The sequence below is a fragment of the Typopeltis vanoorti genome, chromosome 20, assembly GCF_054136105.1.
Source record: "Typopeltis vanoorti isolate ZY-2024b chromosome 20, IOZ_Tvanoo_1.0, whole genome shotgun sequence".
NCBI classification, from domain to species: Eukaryota; Metazoa; Arthropoda; class Arachnida; order Uropygi; family Thelyphonidae; genus Typopeltis; species Typopeltis vanoorti.
Genome location: NC_143568.1, coordinates 27,926,699 through 27,948,803, shown reverse-complemented (window position 1 = coordinate 27,948,803; position 22,105 = coordinate 27,926,699). Strand labels below are relative to the sequence as shown.

Here is a 22,105-nt window from a genome sequence, read left to right as displayed (position 1 = left end):
GACAAATGCAAGAATGCTAAACACTGTGTAAAACTAGCTAAACAAAAGTCATGGGACGACTTTGGCAAGAATATAGAAAATAAATATCAAGAAGGTGGCAAAATATTCTGGAGGTTGTTGAAGAAGCTTAAGAATGGAGGAAAGAGTGCCGTAAAAGAAATTAGAGATGATAAAGGTGACATGAAAACGGGAGAAAAAGATATCCTTGAAGTATGGAGTAATTACTTTGAAAAACAGCTAAATGAAACAAGCAGTGATGACAGCACAGTGGTAAAAAACACTGACCAGGCATGCAGTCAGGAATACATATCCATACTTGAAGTAGAAAAAGCCATCAAAGGCTTGAAATGTGGAAAGGCAGCAGGAGTAGATGATATTCGACCAGAAATGCTGAAGTATGGTGGTATAAGAGTCTTACAGTGGCTGCACTGCATAGTTCAGAAAGCCTGAACAGAGGGACGAATTCCCAATGATTGGAGTAGAGCTCTCATAGTACCCATATATAAAAAGGGAAATAAAACTGCATGTGAGAATTACAGAGGTATTTCCCTACTGAGTGTTCCTGGCAAGATCTATGCAAGTATACTTGAGAAATGGTTGAGAAGAACTGTGGAAGAAAAGCTTGGTGAAGAACAAGCTGGATTCAGGCCAAATAGAGGCTGCCAGGATCAGATCTTCACTTTACGACAAATAGTCGAGAAAGCATGGGAATGTAACAAAAATCTGTATTTAAGTTTTGACGATATGGAAAAGGCATATGACAAGGTTCCAAGAGAGAAGCTATTCAATACGCTGCAGTTATATGGTGTCAATGGGGCATTATATCAAGCAATACTTAGTCTTTATTTGAGTTGTAAGTCAGCAGTTAGAATTGAAGGAAGTACAGGAAGATGGTTTACTGTTAAATCTGGTGTGAGACAAGGATGTACATTCTTGAATTCATTATCTATATGGTTATTCATTATCTATATGGATCACATTATGAAGGAATGTGGTATTAAACATGATATCAAAATTGGAGATGTTAATGTCAGCTCTTTGCTTTATGCGGATGATGTTATACTTCTAAATAAATCCGCTACAAGTCTGCAAGATTCTCTGACTAAATTGAATAGCTGTTGTAATAGATATGGTATGGAGGTCAGCAATAAAAAGACAAAGACAATGAAAATAGGCAGAATCATTGAAAATGTCAACTGTGTTGTGAATGGAAAACCTGTGGAACAAGTAAAACATTTCAGCTACTTAGGCACGATTTTTACTGAAGATGGTAAATTAAATATAGAAATAGACAACAGAATCAGCAAAGCTGGTATGGTGGGAAGTCAATTAAATAAATTCATATGGAATAAGAGAGAAATTAGTCAGAACACTAAATTAGCTGTATACAAGACAGTGTTCAAACCAGTTTTAACTTATGGATCTGAGAGCTGGGTCAGAAGTAAAACACTTGACCAAAGACTAGAGACCACAGATATGAGAGTCCTGAGAAAGATTATAGGCGTGAACAGATCGCATCAATGGCAATATCATATTAAAAACAAGGATATTAGGAAAGAACTTGACATTGTCAGCATCCAGGAATGTGTTAGCAGAGCTAATCTCAGGTGGTATGGTCACTTAAACAGAATGGGCGAGGAAAGATTAGCAAAACAAGTGTTCTCTGCCAGGTTGGCAGCAAAACGACCCAGAGGAAGAGCAAGATATAGGTGTATTGATATGGTACAAAGTTCTTTAGACGATAGAAATATAAGATCTGATAATGTTGGAGTCTTGACAAGTAACAGACTGATTTGGAGGAAAATTGTAGATAGGAAATTAATAATGATGTAATTTTTTTCATGTAGTACTATCATATCCTGTACACCCCTCAAGGGGTGTACAGGATATGATAGTACTACATTGCAAGAATTTGATGATGATGATGTTTATTATTTATAATGTGTTGCATAAACATACTATATTTCCTTCTGCTGGTATTATACAACTGTTGAAAAAAAACACATTTTGATAGATTATATGGTGATGTTTAGGACATTTCATAAATTAATAACTGATCATTATCAATAAATTTATGGCACCACATACCATATTTTTTGGCTTATAAGATGCACTGCTGTATTGGACACATCACATTTTTCATGTCGAGTTTTTTTGGGAAAAAATAATCTTCACAGTATAAGATGCACGAATTATGTATCAAATTTTTCATGTGAATATTATTTTTTTAATTTAAAATTTTAATAATATTAAAACTTTTTTTAATATTATCCATTTATTAGATAAAAAACAATTATTCTTAAAAAATCATTAAAAAATGTAATATATATATATATATCATCATCAAATTCCTACCATGTACCCTCAAGGGGTGTACAGGATATGATAGTACTACATGAAAAAAATTACATCATTACTAACTTCCTATCTACAATTTTCCTCCAAATCAGTCTGTTACTTCTCAAGACTCCAACATTATCAGATCTTATATTTCTATCGTCTCAGGCTCTTTGTACCGTATCAATCCACCTATATCTTGGTCTTCTTCTAGGTCGTTTTGCTGCCAACCTGGCAGAGAACACTTGTTTTGCTAATCTTTCTTCGCCCATTCTGTTTAAGTGAACATACCACCTAAGATTAGCTCTGCTAACGCATTCCTGGATGTTGACAATGTCAAGTTCTTTCCTAATATCCTTGTTTTTAATATGATATTGCCATTGATGCCATCTGTTCACGCCTATAATCTTTCTCAGGACTCTCATATCTGCGGTCTCTAGTCTTTGGTCAAGTGTTTTACTTCAGACCCAGCTCTCAGATCCATAAGTTAAAACTGGTTTGAACACTGTCTTGTATACAGCTAATTAAGTGTTCCGACTAATTTCTCTCTTATTCCATATGAAATTATTCAGTTGACTTCCCACCATACCATACAAGTATATTTAATTTACCATCTTCACTAAAAATCGTGCCCAAGTAGCTGAAATGTTTTACTTGTTCCACAGGTTCTCCATTCACAACACAGTTAACATTTTCAATGATTCTGCCTATTTTCAATGTCTTTGTCTTTTTATTGCTGACCCTCATACCATATCTATTACAACAGTTATTCAATTTAGTCAGAGAATCTTGCAGACTTGTAGCGGATTTATTTAGAAGTATAACATCATCCGCATAAAGCAAAGAGCTGACATTAACATCTCCAATTTTGATATCATGTTTAATACCACTTTCTTTCATAATGCGATCCATATAGATAATGAATAACAGAGGGGATAATGTACATCCTTGTCTCACACCAGATTTAACATTAAACCATCTTCTTGTACTTCCTTCAATTCTAACTGCTGACTCACAACTCAAATAAAGACTAAGTATTGCTTGATATAATGCCCCATTGACACCATATAACTGCAACGTATTGAATAGCTTCTCTCTTGGCACCTTGTCATATGCCTTTTCCAAATCGACAAAACTTAAATTCAGATCTTTGTTATATTCCCATGCTTTCTCGACTATTTGTCGTAAAGTGAAGATCTGATCCTGACAGCCTCTATTTGGCCTGAATCCAGCTTGTTCTTCACCAAGCTTTTCTTCCACAATTCTTCTCAACCATTTCTCAAGTATACTTGCATAGATCTTGCCAGGAACACTCAGTAGAGAAATACCTCTGTAATTCTCACATTCAGTTTTATTTCTCATTTTATATATGGGTATTATGAGAGCTCTATTCCAATCATCGAGAATTCGTCTCTCTGTCCAGGCTTTCTGAACTATGCAGTGCAGCCACTGTAAGACTTTTATACCACCATACTTCAGCATTTCTGGTCAAATATCATCTACTCCTGCTGCCTTTCCACATTTCGAGCCTTTGATGGCTTTTTCCACTTCAAGTATGGATATGTATTTCTGACTGCATGCCTGGTCAATGTTTTTTATCACTGTGCTGTCATCAATACTTGTTTCATTTAGCAGTTTTTCAAAGTAATTACTCCATACTTCAAGGATATCTTTTTCTCCCGTTTTCATGTCACCTTTATCATCTCTAATTCCTTTTACGGCACTCTTTCCTCCATTCCTAAGCTTCTTCAACATCTTCCAGAATATTTTGCCACCTTCTTGATATTTATTTTCTATATTCTTGCCAAAGTCCTCTCATGAATTTTTTTTAGCTAGTTTTACACAGTATTAGCATTCTTGCATTTGTCTCTGTATTCTCTAAGAGCACAAGCTGATTTATTTGCCAGGAGCTTTTGATATGCTTTCTTCTTTTCTTCACTACCTCTTTAACTTCCTGTATCCACCATGGAGTTCTTCTTTTTCTATCCTTGCAGACTACTTCAACACATGCCTCTCTAGCTGAATCAATCAGGGTTTTCTTCAAGGCTGAATCTACAAGGTTTGATTCCTTCTCAAACTCTTTCATTTTTCCTTCAATAATCTTTGTGTATTTTAGTCTACAGTTCACATCTGAGAGCTGCTCAACTTTTATTCACTTTAAAACTTTCTTACATGTTATTCTTTTCAATATGAAATTAAATTTTTTATCCTGCTCAAGACTAAATAGTGATCACTTCCAATTTCAAATCTTCTGTACACTCTGGTGTCCTGCACCAGGGAGAAAACATCACTATCAACAATAACATAATCAACGAGACTTTTCTTATTCCTTGATTCTTCTCTCCATGTGAATTTGTGCACATTTTTATGTTGGAACATGGTGTTAGTAATAACCAGTCCATGTCCTGAGCAGAAATCCAACAGATATTTGCCATTATTATTAGCTTTGCTCTTTTCTCCAAATTTTCCCAATATATTTTTGTATGTCTGACAATCACTTCCTACTCTGCTATTTAGATCCCCAACAAGGACCAACTTTTCCTTTTTCATTGTGTCAGTTGCTTTTTCTAAAGCCTCAAAAAATTCCTCCACTTCTACCTTACTAGAACCCTCTGTGGGACCATAGGCACAAATAAGTCTCATTGTACAGTTCCCCATTCTCATATTTGCCACATTACTCTACTTGAGACTGACTGCCATTCAAGAAGATTAGCCTCGTATTTTGTGTTGAATACTATGGCTGATACTCCTTTTCCTTGATTGTCATTGCCTGAATATAACATTTTGTATTTATTGCTCAGAAAGATCTCACCAGTTTTTGTCTTTTTTGTTTCAGTCACTCCTATTATGTCGATCTGGTACTTATCTAATTCCTCAGCTAACTCCATTTCTTTGCCATTCAGGCTTCTTATGTTGATAGTACTGATCTTTAACTCTGGTGATGTTGAGTTGGGGTGTGTTTTCAGATTTGTTCCAGTAGCTGACTTTTTGCTGTTCGCCCTGGTTCCCTGGCGAAAACAACGGGGGCCTTGTTTAACCTGGCGACGCCCCAGCCGGCATGAAATTTTGTCATGTTGTACCATCATTTTTTATTTTGGTTTAACCAATAAGAATACCATTTGGTCAGCTACATCTCAAATTGCCAGCCCATCCCTGTTCGTTCAGTATCCAAATAGATACCCAACAGAGTGCACCACGAGAAGGTGAGGATTAGACATTAGGTCAGAAGCCCTGGTCGGTTCTCCGCATTCCTTTAAAGGCTATGTGGAGGTCTCCTCTCAGTTATACAGCTTTGACCCTTAAGCACCCCTATATATATATGAGGTGAGACTGGGAGTCATATTTTTTAAAAATAGATAATCAGTTTATAGACATTTAATCTATTTTATATATATATATATATATATATATATATATAAACAAAATAATTTTTATAAATTTCATTAATCTTCTTTTGAAATTTTTATTCATCTTCATATATATTTCAAAATAATTTTATTTTCAAATCATCTGGCATTTTTTGTGATATTTTCTTTTTTGCACATGCATACATCATTTCTCTTCATAAATCTAAAGTACCATGGTAGCCCTGTAAAATTGCTGATATTTCTTTCTGTTACCAATAATTTTGCTCGTTAAATAATCATTTTTGTAGATACGCAGCAACCTGATTTTCTTTGATTCATTATCCAAGTTTTTAATTCATTTTCATTTTCCTGTCATTTTGCTGGTTTTCTGCAGAGATTGTGTTTTTTAAAATTTGGTTCTATTAATTGCTGCTCTTATTTCCTCCAAATTCGTTCCATTTTTTTCTGTAGGCAGGGGCTCAACGTGCGCTTTGCTGCCCTATTGCCATTCTTTTTTTGCATACTCAATCACGCTATGCTTAATTGCAATCTTATAGCTATATCTGTGCTTCATAGAATCCATGGGTTATAAAAAAATTTAAATATAATAATGTATTGATTACTAGTTTAAATGTGTGACTGTTAATGACCATGCAACTATTCAAACTGATCGTGCATTGCTGACAAGCGATGATGCACCGTAACTGTGCATACATTTAAAAAAAAAATCAGTGTATAAGACCCACTGTAAGATGCATTTGGCTTATAGGACTCATCCTAATTTTCAGATAAATATTAGGTACAAAAAAAGCACTTTTTATCAGGCGAAAAATACAATATATTTATACTTTTCTATTTTGGGATATTCATAATTTATATGAAACTATTGACGTGTTTCGCAGACATTTTAATTTTTGGATTATTTTTTGCAGTTGTTATCTGAGGCTGACTTAGATGAGGACAACTGTTTGGCATATGCTGAGTTTGAACACGTCATTTCAAAATCACCAGATTTCATGAAGTATGTATGTTTATTATTTTAGTTGAGGTGCATATTCCCTAGAATTTCCCTTGAATAAAATTTTATTTAAAATTTAAATTAATTTAATTATCTTGAAAAGCATTCAGTCTTTTTTTTAGTTCATGAAATTTTTACTGGATTCTCATGTGCTATCTCACTAATAACAAATGTTATTTTTATAATATTCATATATTAATTTTTCATTGATTTTCTTAGCTGACATAAATAGTGGTTTCTTGGGGACAACACTGAAGTAATTGTTTGGCACATGGGTTAAACTCTCAAATATGTGTAAGACTAATAATTTGGAGAAAAATTCAAAACATAGTCTAACTAGCTTGCCTGCCATCAAATTAATGACCAGCAATATGGATTCCACCACTTTCAATTCAAAGCACTTCACCATCACCACCCAGTTTTTTGTAACTCAGTCAATATTGATAATGCCCTTTGTTTGAAAGACCTTGGTTCAAATCTGGTCTAGGATGTATAAAATATTTATAGAGCTTTCAACTGAAGATGAGTTAACTGATCTCATATGGAAATAGCATGATTCTTCCTCTAGGAAACTTGAATTTTTCATCTTGCAAAACAGGCAAAATTAGCCAGAAAAACAGACATATTATTTTCAATGCTGGTTGCTTTGGCCTTAATTTGAAACAACCTAACCTAATCATCATTCACTTTAAGATTCAAGCCTGGGCAAAATTTAGATCAGGTGTAACACAGATGACAACTTATCAAACTACCATCTTATGGTCTTCCTATCCTTTGCAATTGGGTCTCCAGTTTTTTCTTTCTGGTCATTCACTGTCAGTCGTGGTGATGGCTTCCCTTCTTCATATTTCCCCACTAGTGCTAGCATACACCGGATGTCCTGGAGTACTTTAGTGCTGACCTTATTAGTACGTGATTTCACCGATCACATATTCAGTCCACAACATCCCAGATGATAGTACTCCATTCCTTTTTTTTGTTGGACAAACCTTTTAGTGTACAATAATTTTCTAACCTTCAAGATCTTCTAATCAGTGTCTTGAACTCTGAGCTCCTCTCCATTCTTCTGTAAGGCAAGGATAAACTTATGAACATCACTGCTACCAACACAGAGTCCTCCCTTATTTCCTGCAAGAAAGATCTCACTTTGCTTTCCTTTACCTTTTGATAATTCTCTAATCTTTAAACAAGTTCAGATTTCTCTACTGGGTTGATTTGCATATATTTAGCCTTTCCTGGTACAAACATCACATTCATAGCTACCAAAAACTTGTTATCCTTGGCTTCTCTAGACACTTCTTATCAATATAAATGTGAACACTGTATTAGTCCCAAATCTACTAACCTTAAATACCATTCCTACATTTGTGGTAATGCATCATAATCATCCTTGAAAATGCTTGATGCTATCCATGAATTCCCCCCCCCCACACACACACCTCTCATAGATGTTCTGCTGAACTGACAATCATCATTCCTTTACTTTCTTCTGAGACCATAAGAACATGAGAAGCAGCTGATCACACTCTATTTACTGTTCATCTTCAAACCAATCATACCAACTTTCCCTCCTCTTAGTTCATTACATCTCCCTCTATTGCTTGGAACAGCTTTTCTCACAGAGAATGCAACTGTTCAAGAAACATTCATAGTAAAAATTTATGGAGACAAATGTTAGAGTAATTACTTTACTTATAATTAAGAAATAGCACTTGACGTTTTGACCTCTCTATTGAGGTCATCATCAAGAAAACATATATATGCATACGACACAAGCTACATGACACAACACAAAAGTAAGATAAATTTAAATGCTTTGTTAATCATTTACCCTAGTGTGACCTCTGGTGAAAAAAAAAAAATTGCTGAACAAAATATATACAAAAATATACATTCATTCACAAAATAAAATAAAAATTATATATTTGTTTATTTTATAAACAAATTTTATGTTTGGGAGTTGTTCTGGATACTATATGGATTGAAGATGGGTCATCCAGATTCTTAGAATTATTAATCCATCATTCTTGTTTAGATTCAGATGATGTTTTAGCATCTCACAGGTTTCTTTGAGCTTTCTTTCAAACTGGGTTTTGGTGTGGTGTAAGGAACTTGGTGCCTTTCTAATTGATTCTGTAACATGTTTTAAGTGCAAGGTCTGACAGGCCTATTTTACCATAGTGGAGGAATTTAATGTGTCATTTATGTTCATCTTTTCTTATTGGGATGGTGCAACTTATTTCCCTTATGTAGGGTAGGTTAAATTTTGTAAACCCCTGGGTGGGTTTAAAAAAATTGGATGAGTTGATTATAATTTTTAATTTTGACGGTTGCCTTAATCTTGTTTTTATGTAGTGTTCTATTTTTTCTGATATGCCCCTAATGTATAGTATGGCTATGGCATTCTTGTAATCATTTTTTGCTTTTAATGGTATTTTTGGGAAGGATTGTGAACTTTTTTTTTTTTTAATTAAAGCCATTTTTTTTTATAAATGTTTGGCTAATAACTTCATATTCTTTGTTCAGCACTTGCTCATTGGTGTGCAAATTGTTAGGACTCTATATTTGAGGGTGCTGATGATTTCTAGTTTTTGTGTTGGTGGTATGAATTTTTATGTATGTATTGGCTTGTGTGTGTAGGTTTGCAGTAGGCCATGAATGAAAGGCAACCTTAGGGAAGACATATCAAGAATTTGATTATTATTATTATTTTGGCATTTTACTAGAAGACATAAGTCTGTGCAGAGAGTCGGGAACATGTTGGTCAGCTCCATGCATGGCTACTGGTCTGACTGTTCTTTAGATCTTTGATTTTAAGTATAGTCGGGATCTTCTTACTTTGAACTCAGACGTTGACTTGGACTTTGGCATCTGTTGTTGTATTGCCATTTGCTCTAATCCTGGACACTAGGTATTTGAACTGGGTGCATTTGTTCACCTCTATGCCATCTATTATGAGCTTGCCATCAGTTTGGTCGCCTTCTTCTTGCATATATTCTGTCTCCTTGGTGTTAAGTTTCATTCCAAACTCATATAAGTGGGTTTTCCATTTCTATACGAGATGTTGGAGTTCATTTTGCGATGTAATGCAAAGTATTACATCATCAACATATAATAGTGTTCAGGGATGTGTCCTCTGGATGTCCTTGGTTGGTGTCCATACAGAGGATGAAGAGCAGGGGTCCAAAAGCAGATCCCTTGTGGAGATCCCACATAATTTATTGGTAAGATGTTAGTTTACTGCTATGCAGCATACTGTGCTGGTGACATTTTGATTTGTTGCAATCCGTGCAATAGATTGCATGGTTTGGATCTGTTCCACAATTTTTAATAAATCTACACTGATTTCGTGAGATTTTGACAATGGCTCTAATGCATGCATCAAGTATCCATTCGAAAATCTTCATTGTATTGCAAAGTAGCCGAATTGGTCTGTAGTTTGAGCAGTCAGTGTCTCCCCATGCCTTTCCAGATGGGAATTGTTATACTGGTTAGCCAGATTGATGGTACGAGGGTGGGCTGAAAAGTTCTCAGCCTCGACCATAGATGACAGCACTATCTGCAAGATTTTTTTTTTTATTCTAAGTAGGTACATCTGTCATAAGCATCCATGCAAAATTGCAAGTCATTCTATCAAGTAGTTTGTTTTATACAGCTGTCTGAAGCAAAAGTGTTGTCTGTATCCTTTGAAATGGATAAAATTGATTATCGTGCAGTTATAAAATTCTTTGTAAAAGAAGGTTTAATGGCAAAAGAAATTCATTCAAAGTTCATAAAGGTTTATGGTCACTCTTCTCCTCCATTTTCGACAATTAAGAAATGGGCTGCTGAGTTTAAATGTGGCCGTACCAGCCTTGAAGATGAGCTACATGAATGACGTCCAAAAAAGTGTAACAACACCATAAATCATTGATCAAGTGCACGATATGGTATTGTATGACCAGTGAGTCAAAGTGCATGAAATTGCTGAGACTATAGGCATTTCAAAAGAATGTGTAGGATATATTTTGCACGAAGAATTGCAAATGAAACAGCTTTGCACAAGATGGGTGTTGTGCTTGCTCACAGCAGATCAAAAACGCACTCGCGTGAAAATCTCTGAACAGCTTGGAGCGTTTTCACAAGAATAAAACTGATTTTCTGTGTCGATTTATTACTATAGGTGAGACTTGGATTCACCATTACACACCAGAATCTAAACAGCAGTCAAAACAGTAGGCAGAAGCCAGTTGTTCAGTGCCAAAGAAGACAGTCAGTTCCATCACAGGAAAAGTCATGGCATTGGTGTTTTGGGATGCTAAAGGCAATTTGTTTATTAATTACCTTGAAAAGGGTAAAACAATAATGGGGGAATGTTATTCTAATCTTTAACCAGGCTAGACTAAAAAATTCATGAGAAAAGACTTGGTTTACAGAAGAAAAAAATCATCTTTCATGAGGACAATGCACCTGCCCACAAAAGTGTTTTGGCAATGGGAAAATTAAGGGATCTGCATTATGAATTGTTGGAACATCCACCCTATTCCCTAGATTTGGCTCCCTCTGACTTGTATTGCTTCTCAAAACTGGAACTCTTCCTCGCTGGTCAGCATTTTTCTTCGAATCAAGATGTGATTGCAGATGTAGAGGAGTATTTTGCAGATCTTACTGAGAACCACTACAGGGATGGGATGGCACTGGAATAAACGTATTAGTCTTAAGGGAGATTAGACTAAAAAATTCGTGAGAAAAGACTTGGTTTACAGAAGAAAAAAATCATCTTTAATGAGGACAATGCACCTGCCAAATGCCAACGACAGTGGCATTGCCTTTATCCGATTTTGTTATTATTATGTTTTGTTTGACTTTTAATGACTTAATTGCTGCTAGTTCTGTTTTTGTGAGATTGTTCTGTATGGTTTTATTAGTGTTCAGGACATTACTAGTTTCTAATTGTATTTTATCAGCTATATTGTTAGGTAGGGGATCTGATGCCTCTTTTTATGTGATAGATAAAATCCAATTTGTTTACCTTTTTAGGTGCTATTGTGTAGTTAAGTCCTTTATTCAGTAGCATCAGTAGCCTTTATTCACTAGCAGCAATTACGTCATTAAAAACCAAACAAAACATAATAATAACAAAATCGGATAAAGGCAATGCCACTGTCGTCCTTGACAGGTCAACATATGTACTTCAGATGAATCAACTAGTAGCTGATAACAACACATATAAGCTGGTAAATTATAACCCAACAAAAAGGATAAAGAATAAAACAGAGAAACTACTCAAGTCCGTCACTTCTTGGCCACCAGACAGTTAAAAAACTCAAACCCCACTACGCCCGCTCCCCCAGAATATATGGAGTCCCGAAAATACACAAACAAAATGTGTCCCTTCGACCAATTGTGGAAGGAATAGACAGTCTCAATTACCACTTAGCCAAGAAATTAGCGGCAACACTCAAGGAGTTGGTAGGCCATTCCCCCTCCTACATAAAAAACACACAACACTTTATAAACAAAATTAAGAACATAACACTCGACAAAGACGACTTATTAGTCAGTTTCGACGTTTCTGCCCTTTTCACTAATGTCCCCATCAATGACACAATTCTCCTACTACAGAACAAATTTCCGCCCGACATTACAGCCATCTTTTCCCACGTACTACAGTCCAGTCACTTCGTGTGGCAAAACAAATTTTACCTACAAAAGAAGGTACAGCCATGAGCTCACCACTATCCCCCCAATCGCTAACTTCTACATGGAAATCTTTGAGCAAAGGGCTCTTGATTCTGCCATGCTAAGACCGACGGTCTGGCTTAGATACGTTGACGACGTGTTCGCGATCTGGCCGCATGGGCGACAAACGCTAAACACATTCCTTAGCCACCCGAACAAACAACACGAATGCATACAATTTACCATCGAAATCGAAAATCAAAATTCGCTCCCATTCCTAGACACACTAGTCACACGTCTTCCTTCAGGCAGTCTATCCTTCACGGTCTACCGAAAACTGACACACTGGCCAATATATACATGCTAATTCATACTACCACCCATCACAAAAACATGGAGTCATTAACACCCTTAAAAATAGAGCTACAACAATTTACTCTAACCAACAAGCCCTGAAACAAGAACTAAAAATCATCAGCGACACATTTATAAATAATGGCTATAACAAAAATACTATTAATAAAATACTCCATAAAACAACAATAAAAATGAATCTAGATTACAGTAAAACCATAGCCATCCCATATATTAAAGGGTTATCAGAAAAAATCAACAGAATCCTACTACAACATTATAACCTCAGTGCCACCTTTAAATCACCCACTAAACTTAAAACCATATTCAACTTCTCTAAGGATCCTCTCCTCCCATTAGCACATCCTGGAGTCTATTGCATCCGCTGCACCTGTAACTTACAGTACATTGGTGAAACAGGACGGACAATCCCTATATGCAAGAAAGAACACATTAGACACATTAAATATAACCATTATGGTGAAGCAGGCCTCTCAGACCACGCACTCAACACCTTACACCAAATCAACTGGAAAAGCACCCGCTCTTTACACCACACAAAAACCTGGTATGAAAGGAAATTTAAGGAAGCCTGCGAAATCCTGATAAACCACACAAATATCAACAACAAAGATGGCATGAAAATTCCAAGGATCTGGATGGCACACATTCAGCCTACCTAATATATAAGATCCAGCATAAGTCAGGACTGTAGCCAATCTTCAACTAGTATTAGAAACCATTCCATACATGGAATGTACAAGTATAATCATGATGTTAATATATGTATATAGATAGATATTTGTTGTTGCGTCCAATGTATTTCTACAACCAACAGATAACACTAATAATTGGACTCTAGCGTTGATGTATAATTTTTTTTTTCACCAGAGATCAGGTCAACAATTGTTGTAGTGGTTGGTCGGTATCTTTAACAAACCAGTTTGATTGTAGTGTAGTGTAGCTTGTTTTCTGTGTATAGTTGTATGCTCCAGAAGATGACCTTGACATAAAGGTCTAAATGTCGAATGTAGATTTTAGTTATATTAAACTAAAGTTTTTATTCAAACACGGTAGTTGTCTCCATAATTTTCAAAAATGCTTATAGGCTTTCTTTTTCAATTTCACAGTTTGTTGTGCTTCAGGGTTCCACCACCAGGTTTGCATGTCAATGAAATGTTGGCTGGATTTTGTGATCCCTAGTGCAGCTGCTGGTCTTAACACACTTAGCTAATGAGTTCCAGATGTCGTTTGTTGTTTGGTTGAAGTCTGTAGAAGAAGTCAGTACTTCTTCTAGTGAAATTGTCAGCTGGGTTTCATGTTCAATTAATTTCTGCCATTTTGTATGATTTGTTTGTATAGGTGGTCTTATACAGTGCTGGTGTAGATGGATCCACGTATCTAATATTAAATGGTGTTGGGTAGTTACATTGTCTGATGGGATGACTTTTACATCGGTTATCCATTTTAGATCCCACTGACGAACCAACCAGTAATCAATTTGTGTGGCTTGATTTCCACTGTTATATATAATTAAGTGTGAAGTTCTCGTTTTGAAGAAGGTATTTGACTGCAAAGGCATAGGTTTCGGCACATTCTAGGATGTTAGTACATTCCTCATTTCATACACTATATCTTTGTCCACCATGCACTTGTTTAAAGCCATCTCTTTTCAGCTAACTTGTCTGTTTAGATCTCCTCCAACGAATATCTGTTCATTGTTGTTAATAGTTAGTTAGATGTCTTTCTAGGTCATTTCCAAATTCATCCTTCACCTTTTGTAGGCATCCAGTTTATGGTGTATAGACAGACTTAACTCGTAAACTGTATGTTCCTTTATTGATCTTAACAGAGATCGTTTGGTCATTGATCCTTGCAACTTCTGTGATGAAATTGCATATTCTTTGGCTTACAGTTACTGCAACACCATTTTACCCAGACTTTTGTCCAAAGTAGATTAATTATATCCTTCACCAATGTCTCTATATTTTGTGCCAGCCCATCTTGTCTCTTGTATTCAGGCAATGTCAATCTTTCTGTTTTTAAACAGTCAGCAAGCTGGTGGCTGCAGCCAGTTCGTGTGCCGATGTTGATGGTTGCTAGTTGAATATTCTGGTTTTGGATTTGGACTTGCTTCTTTAACTTGCCTCAACCACTGGTAGGTAACCCCTAGTATTCTGGTCGTATCATTCGAGAGATGATGGTCCATGTTGCTTAAGGGGAATGCCTTAGCAGGTTGTGCAAAATAAATTGTCATTAGTACATAGTGATGCGACATAAATTTTTCTCCAGTAGGCTTGTTGCAAGAGTCTGACCCTAGAAGAACTTTGGGGTTTTTTATAGAGCCAGTTTGTCAGCCTGGCATCCAATATAGTTTTTTACAATGTTATTATTATTATTTCACCCTCCATGGAGTTGGCAGGGAGGTTTATTCAACTGACAACATATTCTGGTAATGCATTTTATTCACTGACAGTTCTCTATGTGAAAAATCTACTTCTCACAACCCTCTTCCCCACACTCTTACCTAACTTCCAGGAATGGTCTTTGGTTCTTCATCTATCACCTTCTACTCTTTTTATAATTCCACTTAGCTTTGGCTGAGGCAACGTTTGCTTTTGTTACAGATTTTAGGTCTCAGTATCTTTCATAAACATCAAAGTTTCTTGTCTTTAGCCAGGTCTTATAGGCTTTCTTTATATATATATATATATATATATATATATATATATATATATATATATATATACACACATATATATATATATATATATATATATATATATATATATATACACACATATATATATACATACACACCGTATTTTCCAGTGTATAAGAAGCACTTGGAAAAACTTAGAAAAATTGCAAAGTGGCCAGAACTAGAGACCGAAGTTTTGAAATGGGTGCAAGAAAATCAGCAAAATGGCATTGCCATTTTAACAAAAATGATTCGTACACATGCAGTCAAAGTAGCCTGTGAGCGTTGTTTTGGTTTAGGTAAAGTTTAGGTTTTTTCCAGAAAATTGTATTAAATTTCTTGGGTGCGTCTTATACATAGGAACGTCTTATACACCGGAAAATATGGTATATATTTTCCTCTCACTAACTTAAACACCTCTATCATATCACCTCTTTTCCTTCTGTCCACTGAACTCTGCAATCCACATTTCTTCAACCTTTCTCCAAAGCCAGCATTCCGGTCTCAATACTCTCTTAGTCACTCATTTCTGGACCTTCTCCAATGTTTCCACATCGCACTGAAAACCAGGTGACCAAATTTAAGCACAATGGTCCAAGAGTGGTCTGACCAATGCTTTATATAGTGGCACAACCACTTCCTTATCCCTACATGTATGAATACTACATAGTGGCATAATGATGTGCAGCCTTTGCAACACCTCCAATATGCCCTCTAAACTTCATTCTGCTGTTAAGCATCACTCCTAAATCTCGAATCTCATCCACTTCCTGCAGTATGGCACCGTCAATATAGCACAGAGCCTTATATTTCTATACTCCAAAATGTAACACCTTGCACTTATTGATATTGAAACTGCAACTCCAGTCTAAGGTCCAAGTCAAAATTCTATTCAAATCTTCCTGAAGGGAATTATTATCATCAGCAGTGTTACCTATAATTCTCTCCAACATTGCATCATAAGCAAACAACTGAAGATCCCCAGTAGTGGCGGCCGGTGAAAATTTTAAGTGGAGGTGCTGCATGTACAAAAAAAAAAAAAAAACTTTTTTTTCCCCTCTAATCAGTAACGAATTAATTAATAAATAAATTTACATATTAAAAATTGTTTTATTAAAAATATTTTATCCTCACCACGAACAAACACCAATATTAAAATTTGTATCAATATCAATGACAAGTTCAAACGAATACTGACATTAGATCGCAGTGTGTTTGTTTTGTGTAACGATAATTGAAAAAAATATAATTCTTTTCATATTTTCAACAGCGACACTCATCATAATTCAGCCTTGTATCTATAATAAATAAATAATTATATGTTATTTTAACAAAATAAAATAAGATTTACAAAAAATAGTTCACCATGAACACGCACCAATAATAAACATTTCATCACACAGAAATAACGCGCGGAAGCATACTAAAGATACACTGCCATTTGAGCAGTATGGGGAATGCTGTAACGTGCAATGACAAGCGCAAATGAATATCGGCGTTAGATCACAGTGCATTTGTTTCGTAATCTAAAGCATTAATCGAACATTTCTATTTAATCATTTTTAACTATTCAGTCAATGTCAAAACATAAGCTGTAACCTTTAACATTTTTGGTATTGCATTTATATAATGTTGTAAGCATTGTTATTATTTATAATCACAAGGAAAATTTAATTGTTTCATTTTTTCCTTGGGGATGCTGCAGTGTCGCAGTGCTTATGTACTGGCTGCCACTGATCCCCGATTTGTAAATAGGATATCCACATGATATCCTATTTACAAACAAGTTAAATATTAGGGGCCCCAAGAAAAGAACCCTGGGGCACGCCACTGGCTGGTCTGCATTTTTGACACACTTCGCCATCATAGGCAACTTGCGTATCATTCAGAGAGCCAATCTCTGTTCTGTGTAAACAATATACTATCTATTCCCATCCTCCACAGCTTGTACTCCAACTTATCATGTGGTAATCTATCAAACACTTTTGTGAAGTCCAAGAATATCACTGTATATGTGATATTCTTTGACTTCACAAAATATTCTCGGACTTCATTGTATATGTGATATATGTCATAAAATGCAAGTAAATTGCTAATTTACTTTTAACTTTTGCTTATTTACTTTACTTAACCCTTTACAAATCCATAATGACTATCATAAAGAATGCCATGTCCATCAATCCAATCCTGTATTTTATTCCTAACCAGTGCAGCACCTTGACTACAACTGCAGTTTTATAGACTGGTCTATAATTGAAAACTTCTGTCCTAGAACCATGCTTATGGTGTGGTACTAGTTTGCCTTCTTTCCACTCCTTAGGAACCCTACCTACTGCAAGACTTTCATTAATGTTCTAACCTGTTTCATTAATTCTTAAGGAATGTTCTAAACAGTTAGCATAGCTAACTGTTTAGAACATTCCTTAAGAATATGTGGTGATATGTCATCTGTTCCCACAACCTTTTTTAACATCTAACACAACCAACACTGATACACCTCTGATTCTTTTACTTTCAATTCTCCTAATACTTGTCTTCCTTCCATATATTGCACTGTATCATTTACACCAGTACGAGGGTGGTATGAAAAGTTCTTGGTCTAACAATGAAAATATGAATTTATAATTTCAAAATTATTTTTATTTGTCAACATAATCTCCCTTCCAGCACCATTATCCCATCCCTGTAGTGGTTCTCAGTAAGATCTGCAAAATACCCCTCTACAGCTGGAATCACTCACCTCTTGATTCTAAGAAAAACACTGACCAGCAAGGAAGAGATAGAAATCAGAGTGAGCCAAATCTGGGGAATAGGTTGGATGTTGCAACAATTCATAGTGCAGATCCCTTAATTTTCCAATTGCCAAAACACCTTTGTGGGCAGGTGCATTGTCCTCATGAAAGATGATTTTTTTCCTTCTGTAAACCAAGTCTTTTCTCATGAATTTTTTCATCTAGTCTGGTTAAAAGATTGGAATAATATTCCCCGGTTAATGTTTTACCTTTGCAAGGTAATTAATAAACAAAATCCCTTTAGCATTCCAAAACACCAATGCCATGAACTTTCCTGCTGATGGAACTGACTTTGTCTTCTTTGGCACGGAACAATCGGCTTCTGTCCACTGTTTTGACTGCTGTTTGGATTCTGGTACATAATGGTGAATCCAAATCTCATCCATAGTAATAAATCGACGCACAAAATCAGTTTTATTCTTGTTAAAACGATCCAAGCACTGTTCAGAGATTTTCATGCAAGTGCGTTTTTGATCTGCTGTGAGCAAGCACAATACCCATCTTGTGCAAAGCTTTTTCATTTGCAATTCTTCATGCAAAATATATCTTACACTTTCTTTTGAAATGCCTATAGTCTCAGCAATTTCATGCACTTTGACTCACCTGTCATCCAATACCATATCGTGCACTTGATCAATGATTTCTGGTGATGTTACACTTTTTGGACATCATTCACGTAGCTCATCTTCAAGGCTGGTATGGCCACGTTTAAACTCTGCAGCCCATTTCTTAATTGTCAGAAATGAAGGAGAAGATTGACCGTAAACCTTTATGAACTTTGAATGAATTTCTTTTGCTGTTAAACCTTCTTTTACAAAGAATTTTATAACCGCAGGATACTCAATTTTACCCATTTCAAGGGATATAGATAACACTTTTGCTTCATACAGCTGTATAAAATAAACTACTTGATAGAATGACTTGCAATTTCACATGGATGCTTATGACAGATGTACCTACTTAGAAAAAAAAAATCTTGCAGATAATGCTGCAATCTATGTTTGAGGCCGAGAACCTTTCAGACCACCATTGTATATACACTGATAAAGTGCTTGTTCAATAATTCCACTATATCCTTTGTACTGTTATTCTGCTGCCATGTGTCAACTAGAAAGTTGTCATATGGTGTCAACTAATGTCAGCCTGCTATAATTATTCTTTCTCTTGCTTGCCATGTAGCAGAAAAATTCCCTGAATCAACCTTGGCCTGACCAGTGAGTCTTTTCTCATACTGCATCTTTTCTTTCTTTACCATGCTCATCACCTTCCTTGCCTGCACTTATACTCTTCATGGATTCAGTCACCACCAACTCTCGTGTATTATATTATTATAGATTTGCAACTCCTGGGAGTATACATTATTATGTATTCTTCTTCAGAGAGTGCAAGGACTCATCAGGGTAGGACCATTTTAGTCACTCATATTTAAATACTTATCACAGCTTTCTTTGAACACACTCACTGAAGAAATACTCCAAACATTTAATATTTTTACTGTCTTCAATAGCACCAGTAAAAGTTGCAGCCGAAACCACAAAAACTGAAGATAGGTAAATTTGAGTAACGAATCTCTACAGTCTGCTTCATTTGATCAGACGACCTGGATCTAGAGACAGTGTAGCAAATGCTATCATGTTTCACTTAAAAAGCAAGGTGCAAGTGTAATGGTTGTAGCAGTAGTTTTTTGTGGTATGTAATTGATCGGTTGGTTTTATCAATAACATGAATTGAAGAACTATATCTCCCACACTATTTCCACACTTCTTCATGCACTTAAGAAATTGTACTGCAAAGGGCCACACTTCAACAAGATGGTGTTCCGAGTTCCTTAGCATAGTCTCCTGTGCTTTGGTTTTAAGATAACAGCCTACATCTATGGGTTAAACTTAATTGAACACTTATGAGATGAAGTGGAATGATATATAAGGAATTAGGTCCAGAGATCAACATCCCTGGCAGAACCCTAGACAGATGTGCATTATTTAAATAACTGAAAACTTTACCATGTTCTAAATGGTGTGATACAACATTGCTGACCCTTCTTATATGTGATATTAATGCAATAGTTGTTTTTGTTAGTGAAAGGTTGATTTTGTTATTGCTCATAGTGAGTATGAATGTTTTTTTTTTTTTTTCCTCCTCCAGTCCTTTCATGTCATCCTATGCTAACTGATCACAGTAGTTGATGCATGCAAGTATCCATTCTAGATTAAATTGTTAGATTATTCATTCTTTACACCATTTTTTTGTTGTTTTTTATGATTGTATTGTTGAAATACTTGCCACCACTTAAAATTCTTTTCTTGGTAAGTAACAATGTTTTCTCTGCCTTTTCTTTCAGCTCATTTAACATCCAGTTATAAAAGAGTATTTCAGCTGTCATTCCAGTCTTTCCAGTATATATGTTACAATTCAAGGTGGACAGAGACATACTCTGGATCTTCTGCAATATTTTTCTAATTGTAATCACTAATTAATTGCACATTTTGTTTTTATATGGCCAAGTGAAAATTACTTTCAGATCAGCATTCTATTGGTATATTTCTTTGCTAAAGCAAAATAGAGAGATTTTCTGTGTATTTCTTTTATTTGCATCAGAAGTTCTAAATGATAAGTTATCAGACTTTATTTTTACATTAGTTTTAAATTATTATATCATTTTATGACCTACATGTGTGTGTGTGTGTGTGTGTGTGTGTGTGTGTGTGTGTGTGTGTGTGTGTGTGTGTGTGTGTGTGTGTGTGTGTGTGTGTTATATAAATTGCAAGTTGTTTCTCATACATCAGTTACAGAGTTATATTCTTTTTAGAAATATTCGCCATTTTATTTTTATTTAAATTATTGTATCTACATGCTTTAACATTTATATTCATTTGTAATTTGTTTCTTTAATGGTAGATAAGATGAATTTATTATAAAAATGTTTATTTACTTGCTTATATTCCACTAATCTAAATAGCATCAGTAAGTAGGACATAGACATGGAAACTGCTAGAAAACAGTAGGTGGGGAAAGACATACCCTTATAGATGTTCAAATTTATAATTTACAATGTGGCATTCGTTTAAAGAATATACAAGGCCTTTCTATATTGAAATCTAAATGAAATGAATAAATGCTTTCAGGATATATGGACATTTGTAGTTGTTATCTGCAGTTGGCTAAATGGATAACACCACCCACTTCTTCCTCCCATTAGGCTTTGTGTGAATCCCCCCCCCCTTGTGCATAATGTTTATTGCATGTTTTTGAGTGATACATATGCATGTTATTGATCACTTTGAGGGTTTCTGCATTGTCTGACCCTTAACACATTCACAGTAATAGTGTGCTCAGTCTTACAACCTTTCATGGAAGAGATTATAACATAAAAAAAAATTGTAAATTTTTTATTTTATATATTTTTTTTAAAAAAGTATATCACTCATTGTACTCTTATAGTTTCATCTCTAGTACCTTACTTTTCAAATTGTTTTGCTCCTACTTTGATGATGCTAGTTAAAATTACTACTGAGATATGACAAAGTAATTATTATTACTCTTATTAATACCAGACCTCCATGGAGTCTAAAGACTCATTGCAAAAAATTAATTTTACTTTTTTTTTCTTAATATTAAATTCATATATTAAGAAAATGAGATATGTTTTGTTAAAGAACAAATCATATCTCAGATATGTCAACTTACCTACTTGATGAATCTCCTTAAATTTAACTCTGTTCTGATTGATCAGTCATTCTTTACATGTTATAAAATATATTTTGCTTTATCTGTATGATCCACATGTACATTCACTCACTTTCAAACGCACAAGTGCCTTCTAGACTATTTGCAAATGCTTATGCATTTACAAGACATTATTTTGGAATCTCATTTATATTATAATAACATTATA

General features: G+C 35.1%; 1 protein-coding gene across 1 annotated transcript in view; it reads left to right on the top strand.

Annotated features, from left to right (window-relative positions):
• LOC150095299 (calcium and integrin-binding protein 1-like) overlaps nucleotides 1-21,628 on the top strand; it is a 59,011-nt gene extending 37,383 nt beyond the window's left edge. The window contains exons 6-7 of the mRNA XM_090410439.1: nucleotides 6,617-6,705; nucleotides 20,552-21,628. Coding sequence (XP_090266565.1) covers nucleotides 6,617-6,705; nucleotides 20,552-20,573 — 111 coding nt within the window. The 3' untranslated portion in view covers nucleotides 20,574-21,628. The remainder of the gene's footprint in view (nucleotides 1-6,616; nucleotides 6,706-20,551) is intronic.
• The last annotated feature ends 477 nt before the right edge of the window (nucleotides 21,629-22,105 follow it).